This window comes from Engraulis encrasicolus, chromosome 11 (assembly GCF_034702125.1).
Source record: "Engraulis encrasicolus isolate BLACKSEA-1 chromosome 11, IST_EnEncr_1.0, whole genome shotgun sequence".
Taxonomy (NCBI): domain Eukaryota; kingdom Metazoa; phylum Chordata; class Actinopteri; order Clupeiformes; family Engraulidae; genus Engraulis; species Engraulis encrasicolus.
In genome coordinates, this window is record NC_085867.1 from 19317660 (window position 1) to 19330704 (window position 13045).

The 13045-nt window shown below is 45.9% G+C and overlaps 1 protein-coding gene across 2 annotated transcripts in view; it reads right to left on the minus strand.

Annotated features, from left to right (window-relative positions):
- tnksa (tankyrase, TRF1-interacting ankyrin-related ADP-ribose polymerase a) overlaps positions 1–13045 on the minus strand; it is a 205440-nt gene that overhangs the window by 109985 nt on the left and 82410 nt on the right. For both annotated transcript variants that reach the window (XM_063210187.1, XM_063210186.1), the window contains exon 5: positions 2747–2822. In XM_063210187.1, the coding sequence (XP_063066257.1) occupies positions 2747–2822 (76 nt within the window). The remainder of the gene's footprint in view (positions 1–2746; positions 2823–13045) is intronic.

Here is a 13045-nt window from a genome sequence, read left to right on the forward strand (position 1 = left end):
GCTGTATGCGCCCTAGTTCCCACAACTTCTCCTCCTAGTTCCTTTTCACTACTGTTTTTTTTCTTTTGTAAGTTGTCACATCATTGCTTCTTTTCTCCCTCTGTTCCCCTCCTGGAAAAGCCTCTTTGAGGAGTACCATCACAAATATGTGATTAGAATTTTGCCCAAATTTTGAGTTCTCATTATGATGTCATAATGTCTTTGCGAGATTTTTAACACAGACGTCTATAGGAGCTGTAGAGTGTTCCAGTAAAATTCTAGAAGAACCTCTAGAAATTCCTTACTCCTCAAAGGGTTAATGGATACAACTCCTCTGTGAACACACAGAGGAGACAAGAGGACTCTGTGCTGTGCTGTGCTGTGCTGTGCTGCTGACGTTGACTAGACCAGGGACTCATCCCTGGGCAAAGTACAGTACATTGGTGTCAGATATCACCGCACAGTATCATAGCTCCGAGGGTTTCAGCCTGGCAATGAGGCGATCCCAGAGGGGTCATCATTTGCTGCAGGGCTCAAGGATTAACTGGACTGGAAGGGATGGGTGAACATGGAGGAGACGGAGGAGGGGAGGGAAGGGTGAATGTTTTTCCACTTGAAAGGAAAGCGACTGCGCTACTAGGAGATGAGCCACCTTGAAATCATTCTGCCTCGTGTGTGTGTGTTTGTGTGTGTGTGTGTGTGTGTGTGTGTGTGTGTGTGTGTGTGTTTGTGTGTGGGTACGCGCACGTGTCTTCAAAGTGCGGGCAAGTGTTTCACTGTACACAATTAAAACTATTTTGTCACAGTGTGTGTGTGTGTGTGTGTGTGTGTGTGTGTGTGTGTGTGTGTGTGTGTGTGTGTGTGTGTGTGTGTGTGTGTGTGTGTGTGTGTGTGTGTGTGTGTGTGTGTGTGTGTGTGTGTGTGTGCGCGCGCGCATGTGCATGATGGATATGCTCAACGTTGTACTCGTGACAAAAAGAGACACAAGCTTGCACTTGACAAACTCAATGTAGTCCTGGCCATGCTCCAAACGCCACTGCCGTGTTGAAGGGAGAAGTAAACCACTTGGCGAAACTTTGCATTTCTCATTTACGAGGATGCAAACATGCTGCGCTATTCATTCTGAATAATTCACCGCTTCAGTCGAGATCTGCTTCAACAAGGCAGGGTACGCTCGCTTGCTCGCTCACAAACACAGATTCATACACACAAAAAACACAAACACAAGCTCCTCTGCAAATGCAAATCATGTAAACATGGAACATCTGTCTCTGCCGTTGGTTGGGAACACCAAAAGCTTAGCTTTAAAGGTTTTTTTTTTAAAGGCAGTCTCTGATCCATATGTCTTCCCCTACTGGCCTTTGAACGAACTGTTGGCCTCAGATCAAAACGAAGACTACACATCAAAGATAATCAAGGCGTCTAATGTAAACCACTAACAGGATGCGATGCCCTGTAATTTGTAATGGATTCTGTTGAGCTGCGGCAGCTTTACTGTTGTTGATCGAAATAGTTGAGACAATGAGCCACACGCACCAGTGAGGTTCAGCCTTGTCATTGTTATTGTGATTAACGAGAGAAGTAATTGCCACAACTATTCTTTTTCATACTACAAGTACTGTACTGTTTTGAACATTTAGCCCCTTTCCTGAATCATCTTCATTATCTTATACTTCCAATATCTTTAATTGTCATACACGTACAGGGCTGTAAATTAACCTTTTTCCTCATCAGCCAAAATGGCCAGTAGATGTTGATTTTACTAGCCAAACACATATTGACTAATGGGACAAAGTGGCTAGTAAGATGGCCTTTTCTACCAGCCAAACTGAACTTTCACCAGCATTTGGCTAGTTGGCTGGTGTTACTTTAGAGCCCTGTACACGTATACTTCAACTGTAATTATGTAAGGAATAACGGCCGACGAGGTACCTCGATTTCAAGGGAAATAATGGACGAGGCAAAGTGTTCTAACTGCCGACTGCTCAAATGCAGGTACATTTGCAGATTGCCAGATCATTTGTTTCCATGCAGGGAACTATGTTCTTTTCACTGATCTCTTCCTGCATTAGCACTTTGCACATCGTCTGACTTTAGACATCATCCCAAAGAAAATAACATACTGTACGGACAGCAAATTGAAAGGTTGGATAGCTCGTGATTTGGGGGAAATCACTAGCCCCAGTGGCGGGTGTTGTGAGCAAAAAATAAAACGTAATGTCAAGCCCTGGTTGCATAGGTAGCTGTTTAATTCGCTGATCTGCAAGGCCACAGCTCTGTAAGGCTGATTCCGTGCGTGGTGCGTGTGTGCGTGCGTGCGTGCGTGCGTGCGTGTGTGCGTGCGTGCGTGCGTGCGTCATACAGTACAGTATTATGATCCTGCCTTCCTCCAGTGTCCTTCCTCCATGTGATTCAAGGTACACGTATAATAGCAGGACAGAACAGAACAGAGTGGGCGGGGAACACACACAAGGCTACTATACAGAGCACACCATGTGTACAGTGTATGCGTGTGATCCAAGTGTCACCAGCTTCCGTGTTGGTTCACCTTGGGCTGTCGGTGGAGTCCAGTGGCGGACAGATAGATGAGGGGGAACACGCACACATACACATGAGTAGCGGCGAGCTTGCACTGCACAGCTGGCATGGACTGGCTGCGCAACGGCGGACTGCCAAGTTTGAGGTCACCGCGTGTGTGTGTGTGTGTGTGTGTGTGTGTGTGTGTGCGTGTGCGTGTGTGTGTGCGTGTGTGTGTGCGCTCGCTCACCTTGCGGCCGTCGCTGGCGTGGCAGTTGACGTTGAGGGGTGTGAGCAGTGCCATGAGCTTCTCTTCATTGCCGCTCCTGGAGGAGGAGAAGGAGGTGGGAGAAGAGGAGGAGAAGGAAGAGGAGGAGGAGGAGAAGGAAGAGGAGGAGGAAGAGGAGAACATGCCATGCATTAACTTCCATTACAATATACCACAGCACATAGGAAAGGCAATGCTATCACACACACACACACACACACACACACACACACACACACACACACACACACACACACACACACACACACACACACACACACACACACACACACACACACACACACACACACACACACACACACACACACACACACGAGGAGCAAAGAGCATATACAGATAAGTTCTTACATACTTCTATACTTCTAGTGTCCTTAGTAAACCTCCCAGGTGGTATAAAGCACAAACAGAGTCTGTGTCTGTGTCTGTGTACATGTGCTTGTGTGTGTGTGTGTGTGTGTGTGTGTGTGTGTGTGTGTGTGTGTGTGTGTGTGTGTGTGTGTGTGTGTGTGTGTGTGTGTGCGCGTGTGCGTGTGCGTGTGCCCGTGTGTGTGCATGCGTGCCTGTGTGTGCGAGTGCATGCCGGTGTGTGCGTAGGCATGTGTGATTGCGTGCGCTTGTGTGTGTGTGTATGTGCATGTGTGTGCGTGTATGAATAAAAACTGTAAACCTAGGTGCTGACACCAGATGAGTTCCCCCAGCAAGATTTGCCTTGCTTTACCTACCACAAGGACATTACCTCAAGAGAATCTCTTGAGAGGTTCTTGACGGCTTTGTCTTCAAAGCCTTATTTTTACTTGTCTTGTACAGCTTTCAATATTTGAATTAAAATCAAGGTGCAACACAGAGCAGGCAATAACATGCAACAGTAATCCCAAACCATGATGGCATGGCCGTGGTTACAGATTATCGGTGATGAACAGACCAGTTGTTGTACGAACGCTGTTCAGATGCTTTTCGACCAGTCATATTTCAACCCATTGATGCCTAAAGCACCTGCAAAAAACACCTGCTGAATGCCTAAAGCTAGATTTATGCTTCGGATGCCCGCGCGTCCATCTGTCCCTTGTCTGTGCGCGACCACCCCTCTCGCGCAGAGGCTCTGCGCCCGTCGTTGAGCGCCTCGAAAAAATCCTAACTATCCGTCAGACGGACGCGGAAGATGCGGAGGTGGTCGTCTCGCTACTTCTTTGTTCTTGTGGCAGCGCAATGCCCGTAGTTTGCAAGAGCAAAGCTGTATTCTGTTAAAAAATATATTAATGCCCTGTGTGTAAACGTGTGTAAATACACTAAGCTACAAGCTAAGTAACAAACGGTGCATCAGTTGAACACTCGTGGCACAATGCCTGCAGTTTTACTACCGTAGTCTGTTCCTCCACCGAATGTACACACACATCGGCAGAGTCAACTGTTTACATGCTTGCATTTTCTGCATGTGAAAACAGACTGGGTATGTCAAATAATGATACCAGTACATTGCCTTTGCAGTTTGTGTGAAAATACTTAGCTAACTGGGCTAGAAAGCAACATTGCTTAATGACCGCAGTGCTTGCAAGTGAAGGTAATCACTCTATTTCAAATGTGGATTGTGACGAGACCTTGGGCAAAGTTGGTTCATGGCCACTCCCAAGCGACTTAACGCGCGCAGTTGCTGAAGTCTAATCTGACCTTAAGCCCTTGTTGGGAAAGTTGCCCATATAGCCTATAAAAACCTAAATAACTGAGCCTCTGATGCACACAAAAACGTGAAATAAGTTGCATTTAAACCCTAAGGCCCTCATCTTGCATTAGAATGTCTTCATTCAGCGGTAACATTAGGGATGCACCGATACACATTTTTTCAGTTCCGATCCGATCCTGACATCTAAATGTGGATATCTGACGATACCGATACTACTCTTATCCAATACTAAAACCACATACATGCATGGATTTCAACTTGAGGTAGGCCCAAGATGACTATTTGGACAGAAAAGGAAGTCAGGAGAACAGGAAACCAATTAATAAGTAAATCGTAACAAGTAACAAAGTAAAAATTCCATCCTGAACACTAATATGCAAGCGTCATGAGTTAAAATTAACATTACACCTGGCTCATTGTCAATACTGGGAAAATTCCGATATGTTGATATCTGAACCCGATACCGATACACCGGTACCGATATCCCATCCCTAGGTAACATACCCACATTTTTATTTAAAAAGTTAAAATCTCAAGAGCTTGAATACAGCGTTTGTCTCCAGGCACCAAAGGTCAAACAACATATACGAGTCATCAAGCTGAAATGGGTTAAATAATACTTCCATAGCTTCACAGAACAAACTCTGCTAATCCAAGAGAAAGTGCTGGCTGATATAAACGAGCTAGAGAACCTTCAAATGTCAAGTTCTCAAAAAAAATCTTTCTAGTATTCCAACAATTTGAACAAAATGTTAAGCTCTGCCCTGCTTGACTGGGCACAGATTCGCATCCTGAGGTGATGTAAGGCCTGGCCCCCGACTCACTCCGCTCTTCTCAGGGACTGGGAGGTATTTGATACACAAATCCCACCACCATTGCAACCTGGTGCCAGTGAATAAATGTGATATTTCATATTTGCATAATACACACACATATTGGGCTATATCAAAGCACATACCCACACAAAAAAACATATTGGACAAAAAACAAGTAAACGCACACACAACATACATCATTCTCTGGGCAAGAGAGACAAGGAGAGAAGGCTGCCTACACAATGATACCTTACGTAAACAGCGGAGGTGTGGAGGAGAGAAGAGGAGAGACAGGTGGGGGTGGAGAGAGAGAGAGAAAGAGAAAGAGAAAGAGAGAGAGAGAGAGAGAGAGAGACAAACAGACAGACAGACAGACAGACAGACAGACAATACAAGGAAGAGACATTTTGAAGATGGGGTAAGGGGGCTGGGGTACTTCAGGGTGATATTGATTTCAGAATGGGGAAATCAAAGACAAAACAAAAGAAACCAAAAAACTGAGTGTGCCAAAATCAAAAGAGGTTTTGAAGAGCACACAGTTTATTTAATCTACACTCATCTCTCCTCTCTCCCCCTCCAAAAAATGCAGAGATAGCTAACGCATGCCTAAATAAAGGCAGCATAACACAGGGGGAGAGAGTATGCGAGTAGGAACCCTCAAACCTCATTAGTCTTCATTTGGGGACATTAAGCTCCCACACAGAGGCGCACAGAGGGGGGAGAGAGGAGGAGAAAGAAAAAGAGAAGAGGAGAGAGGCCCCGAAGAGGAAGGAGGTGGGCAGGAAAATCAGGGAGAGAGAGAGAGAGAGATAGAGAGAGAGAGAGAGAGAGAGAGAGAGAGAGAGAGAGAGAGAGAGAGAGAGAGAGAGAGAGAGAGAGAGAGAGAGAGAGAGAGAGTATGAGTTACAGTACGGCTGAGTGTGTTTAAGTGTTGCACAGCTCAGCATGCCAAGCTAAGATGACTGGAGCAAAGCTGAAGAGCATGGGACAGGCTTTTGGAGCTGGCAGCAGGCAATGCCAGTCCCCCATGGCTTCAAACACTCAAGGGTGATAAAGAGTGGTTGAAGAGGAAATTTATCTTTATGTGATACACCATATAGAGACCGACAATTTGGTTGATTGGTTCTACAATGTCACATAAACTTCTTATTCAAAACAATGGATTGAAAGTCTCCCACTTTGAAAGTAGATTGGTTATATGTCATTTTGAGCCGATCGGGACCCATTTCCTGAAAGCAAAGCACGTACACGAACCACTTGGATACTTGGTTGTCAATCGAGCAATTGCTTTGCAACCAACTAATTTCCTCATGTAGTTAGCATCGACATTGTTACGAAACACATAGTAACTGGCAAGCGTATGATGTTGGTTGGCCGCTTATGCTGGCGTCTAACAAAAAGGCAACTTCACAGGCTATAGGTTTGTCTGGAGGCAATAGCCTACCACATTTAAACCCAGCTGTGGACATCCTGGGACTAGACACCTGGTTCTACTCAGGGTCTCCCCCAGCACTTAAGGCGGCCACCTTGACAACAAACACTTACCACCTCTCAAAGGAACGATTTTGTATTACACGTCATATACGTAACTTTTAAAGTTGCCATGCAAAACAAAATGTATGAACCATTTATTTCAAGGACACTGAGGAAGGCAGAGCGCCGAAACGCGTCTGTGTAAATAAAAAGAAACCTATGCATGGTGCGACCTTTTTTCATTTTTCAGTCTTACAATATTTTGGTCAGCACCCTTAAAAGGAAGAAAAAAACTGTTGGGTGACGCCTGCTCCAACCCTTATGAACTTTAAGGATTTTTATTATCAAATGTCATATGCAACTGCAGAGCATAACTTGTCAAATGATGACAGTCACATGTATCTGATACGCGCTAATCCCCTACCCCACCTTGACCAATAAATGTGCTGCAGGAAACACTGCTACTGAAGTACAGGAAGCATCAGTATCAGCAGCCGCTCCAAAAGTAGGAATAACAACAGGAGCAACATTTTAGTGGTCAACTGAAGTGGTGGTGGCCCACTTCTTATTTGGAGGATTAATGTTTAGTTTCTTGTGTATGACACACACCGGCGGCTCATTTCTGAAAAGTTTGGAACAAATGCATTAGCACCAGTATTTCTACTGATATCAGAGGCACAACCACAAATAGGGCTATAAACTAAATTAATATGATTACAATGAATGTGTGGCAGCTTAAATGAAAAGTGAAGTGAAAGCTCACCTGGGAAACTCCCATTGTCATTGTGACACTGCACTCCACAGCGCACAGTGCTCACTGCACACAACGTAAATTGAATTCATGCCTCATCTGTGCTAGGGGGCAGCCCCAAACAACGCCCTAAGGCAGGGATGGGCAACTGGAGGCCCGGGGGCCACATGCGGCCTGCCTCCTTACTCAGTGTGGCCCTTACATGGATAAAACATGACTTTAAAAAATAATGAGAAGATTTTTTTTAAACCACTACTGAATTAATTCATTGTAATTATACTGTTGACCAATAAGAGAACAACCCTATTTGTTCCAAACAATATCGATAGTCAGAGAGCAACCAAATGCACCTCGAACTCTGTGAGTTGCAGACAGATCCGTGATCATGTGGCCCTCCGATGGTGACGATAAAAAGATGTGGCCCTACTTAACATGAAAGTTAAGTTACCCATCCCTGCCCTGGGCTGCTCAGGGTACCTCAGCCATGGAGGAGGATGGGGGAGAGCACTGGTTAATTACTTCCCCCACCAGCCTCGGGAGTCGAACTGGCAACCTTTGGACTACAAGTCTGACGCCCTAACTGCTTATCCACTACTGCCCTGCCCTAAAACAAATATGTATAAAAAAAAATCTGAACTACCCATTTTCTGCAGCATCACAGTTCTGTCTGGTCAGGCAACATCCAAGGGTCCTGTTTGCACTAAAATATATGGTACGGGAAAAACACATTTATACGTTTCAACCGCCGATAGCTATCGAAAACCAGCAAACAAATGTCTGCAGCTTCGGCTATCAGCAAAGTGCAGGGCTGCAGGGACCGCCGACTGGCCTCATGCGGGCACTTCCACGGACGGCTATTAACCACCGTCAGGGGTCCTATGGGCTGGGAAACATCTCCCTCCCTCAGCACAGCGTCGCTCGCACCACAGTGACAAGATATGTGGTGTTTGTGTGGATGTTGTTCGCCCCACTAGCAATTGATATCCTTGTCACCAGCAAACAGGAACTGTTGATCTAAGTGTTGCCCACCAACCCCAAGGAAAGGTGGGATGTACACACTTTCTTGTGAGTATTTACACACATACTTTTATCTACTGGCAGGGGTCTTACAAGCGTCGCAAAAAGGCTGATTAATTAATCCCTGACCCAACCACCCCCCGGCTTGGTTTGCACTCCCTCACGCTCCTATCGCTTAGAGAGACGCCGATAAGTGGCTTTAGTGGAAACATGAGATTCTTCATTTAGATGGGAGCCCCATCAGGAGAGAAGAACACGCTGAAGGATTACAGCCGGAGGGGGGGGCATGGAGAGAGAGAGAGAGAGAGAGAGAGAGAGAGAGAGAGAGAGAGAGAGAGAGAGAGAGAGAGAGAGAGAGAGAGAGAGAGAGAGAGAGAGAGAGAGAGAGAGATGGGGGAGAGGGAGATAGAAAGGGGGAGAGAGAAAGAGAGAGAGAGAGAGAGAGAGAGAGAGAGAGAGAGAGAGAGAGAGAGAGAGGGGGGGAGAGAGAGAGAGAGGGGGGGGGGGGGAGAGAGAGAGAGAGAGAGAGAGAGAGAGAGAGAGAGAGGGGGGGAGAGTTAGAAGGAAGAGGGGAGAGAGAGAGATGGGGGGGAGATAGAAAGAGAGAGAGAGAGAGAGAGAGAGAGAGAGAGAGAGAGAGAGAGAGAGAGAGAGAGAGAGAGAGAGAGAGAGAGAGAGAGAGACTTAAAATGAGGGGCTAAAAAAGACAGAATAATAATGAAAATCCAGACAAAAGGGGGAGGGAATTGTCAAAAAAAAATGCACATAGCAATGCGGCTGGAAGACAGACAGAATAAAGAAATGCTGTCAGATTTTCTTTTTTCCCTCAAGACCCTTTTATTATTGAGGCTTCTGAATTTCTGATATTGGCTCTCCTCCGCTGCAGCTCATTGTTAACACATGATTCCACACACACTTGCCTGTCAGTTATGTGCTGTAAAATCACACACACAGAGAGACACACGCACACACACACGCGCACACACCCACCCGCGCGCGCACACGCACGAACAAGCACACGCACACGCACACACAGTCCCCCTAAGTTCACCCACTTGCCTGTCAGTCAAGCCCCTCCCCAGCACATTCTGAGCAGAGCAGAGTAGAGTAGCAGTGAGCTGACTAGTCTTTCTGTGTGATTATCTCCCAGTGCCCTCCACCATATTACTGCCAAAAAAGACCCCTTCACTCCCATCACCACCATAGTGAGGCGAAGGGTGTAAAGCTTAGCATGGAGATGAAGACTGGTGTGGAGGTGGCGGTGGAGGGTGGATACGAGACCCAGTTAATGCTTTTACATAACAGGGAAGGATTTGAGTGGGTTTTGAGAGGGTTTTTCCCCCTATTTTATGGAACATCAAACCTGTCAAGGGGCAAAAGATGGATATTAGCCTTATGGCTATAATCTTCTATTTTTTTGCATTTTGTTTTAAATACTAGTAATATATTTCAAAAAAGTTTGAGAAATACCAAGGCACACATCTTCTTTGTAATTAAAATGCTTCATGCCGAAACGCGTCGAAGTATTTTAATCATGCTATGCCCAACAAAATAAAGGCATTTTAATTACAAAGAAGATGAGTGCCTTGGTATTTCTCAAACTTTTTTTAAATCAACCAAGCCTGTCACCAAAGAGCACCATCTTAAAAGACAGTTCCAGGAAGCACTCCAACTGGACTTCATTCTGAAACTAGTAATATATGCTGTCCCTTTGTTAAAAAAAATAAATAAACTTGAAACTTGGGGGTGCAGGGTTTGGGTAAGTGACAAAAAAGGCCCTTCACTAGCACCACCGGCATGGCAAGGCAAAGGGGGCAAGCTTAGCAGGCAAGATGAAGACTGCGACTGCTACGGAGGAGGTGGAGGCAGGGGATGGGAGACCTAATTTAACGCTTTTACATCACAGCGAAGTGTAAGGTTTGAGCGTGGAGGGTTTGAGGGTGGTAGGGTAGGTGGGTGGATGGGAAGGGGTGAGCAGGCAGAAGCTCCCACAATCCAGGGCTCTCTTACTTAACGAGCATGGAGGAGGAAATTACAGCAGAGCCTTTGTACTTCTCGTGCCGTCTTTTCTCATTCTTAATCGCTATCTCCATCCCCTTTCACCCTCTTTCCTTTACGCCCCATCCCTCTCTCCCTCTCTCTCTCGCGCTCTTTCTCCAAATATGGAATCTCTGTTTTTCGCCACATCTCTCTTCCTCTCCTTTCACTTTAGTTTGTTGATGAGCTTGCAGAGAAGGATGTTTTGAGCTCCCTTCTCTGGGCAGTAAAAAAAGAAACAAGAGGAAACAGATAGGGGGAGAGAGAGAGAGAGAGAGAGAGAGAGAGAGAGAGAGAGAGATAGAGAGAGAGAGAGAGATAGAGATAGAGAGAGAGAGAGAGAGAGAGAGAGAGAGAGAGATAAAGAGATAGATAGATAGAGAGAGAGAGATAGATAGAGAAAGAGAGAGAGAGATAGAGAGAGAGAGAGAGAGAGAGAGAGGGAGAGATAGAGAGAGAGAGAGAGAGGGAGAGAGATAGATAGAGACAGACAGGCAGAGAGAGAGAGGGAGAGAGATAGAGAGAGAGATAGAGATAGAGAGATAGAGAGAGATAGAGAGAGATAGAGAGAGAGAGAGGGAGAGACTGCTGCACAGTGTCAGCTGAGCTGGGTGGCTGGCTGCCTACTGATGGCACTTGGGCATGAGGGGCACGTCTCTGCTCATCCCTCTTCTCACCCCCACCACCACCACCACCACCAAGCAGCATGACACGCTGAGCCACTGAAAGCCAAACATCAATCTCATCTTGTCCCATCCCATCCAAATCCACATGGAGGGAAGCCGACATGGTAGGACAAGGGGGTCAGTTGTCCCGGGCCCAAGGAGAAGGGGGGGCCCAGAATTGGGTCCCTATTGAATTGCATGTATTAAATGGAGGGGCCCTTTCAGATGACTTTGTCCTGGGCCCATTGAAAGCTGTCAGCGACCCTGGGCCCTGTCCACATGCACCCCATCCATCCATCCGCCCATTCCCTCCTCCCTGGTTCAGCTCACTTGCTTGATGGCTCTGGGTCTGGCCCTGGTGGCCGTTCGCTGTGGCTCTCGCTTGTTCTGCCGGGACAAGGGGAACCTTTGTGTCACGTCGTCCCCAGTCATGACTCTGGTTGCGTGGCCGGCCTGTGAGGGGCCCAAGGCTCCCTTGCTCTCTCACACACAAGTAAATGATAGAAAAAGTCTGCTTCAACCAGGATTTTCTGCTCATACTTAGTTATATTTTTCCGTGATGTTTCGGATAAATACCTTTCTTCAGACGACTTTAAAGTAAATAAAATCCTGGTTGAAGCGGACTTTTTTTCTAAACCCTTTATTTTACCTGGGGCATGGTAACACTGGTAAAACTGCCAACCGGTTTCAACCCACACTGGGTCTTCATTAGGGTTACGCCGTGATGAAGACCCAGAGTGGGTTGAAACCGGTTGGCGGTTTTACCAGTGTTACCATGCCCCAGATAAAATAAAGGGTTTTTAATTATAACTTCCTTGTCGACCTGTGGAGTTGCCTGAAGCTGGCCCTAGTGCCACCACGTTCTAAATGAAAAGACTGAAGTCTTCCTACTTCAAGAGTACCTACAGTTTGGAGTCTACAGAGTTGGAGAACAAGAGCGCTCAGAAATCCTTCTTCTGACTTTTCTTCCCTCTTTTTTATCTGGTCATTTGCTTGTCCTGCTCCCAGGTCAAACGTTTAAATGTGCGAACTCTAACCTACTCTTCTGTCACACACAAGGCACATACAGACCCAAACAGGGGCCAAACAGGCAGACTGGTAGATAGATAGACCCTTGTGCTGCTCGCCTTGCACAGTGACCTCCTACAGTACAGGGGCCCTTGGAATACTTAGGGGGCACTAAGCTAACCCTCCGAGCAGCAAGGCAGCAGCAAACAGCAAAATAGCTGGCATGCCAACAAGCAGCTGTGACTTGGACAAAGAAGCATGTGATGGCAGCAGGTGAAAGAGGACAGATGAAAAGGAATAGAATAGAATAGAATAGAATAGAATAGAATAGAATAGAATAGAATAGAATAGAATAGAATATGAATAGGATAGAAAAGGAATAGAATAGAATAGAATAGAATAGAATAGAATAGAATAGAATAGAATAGAATAGAATAGAATAGAATAGAATAGAATAGAATAGAATAGAAAAAAGGACAAAAAACCTACAAGCCCATGTGGCATCAACAAGCTCACACTGCTTGGTGGTACCTTAAGGAAGGGCCAAATTGTTTTTTGAAAAAATTAAAAATAAAGACGGAAGAAGGGAGGACATCCGAGCTCCTAACTGTGCTAGCCTGCAATATCTGCCAGATGTAAACAAACCGCAGGGATGCACGGCCTTTCAATCCTGCTGCCACACATCTTCCAAACAGGGATAAAACAGCAAGCACTTAAGCCTCTAATCTTTCAGGAAAAAAAGAGAATAGATATATAAAAAAAGCATAAACACATCTGACTATTCTTGGTGCATGCTGCTGCTGCTGTTGTTGCTTG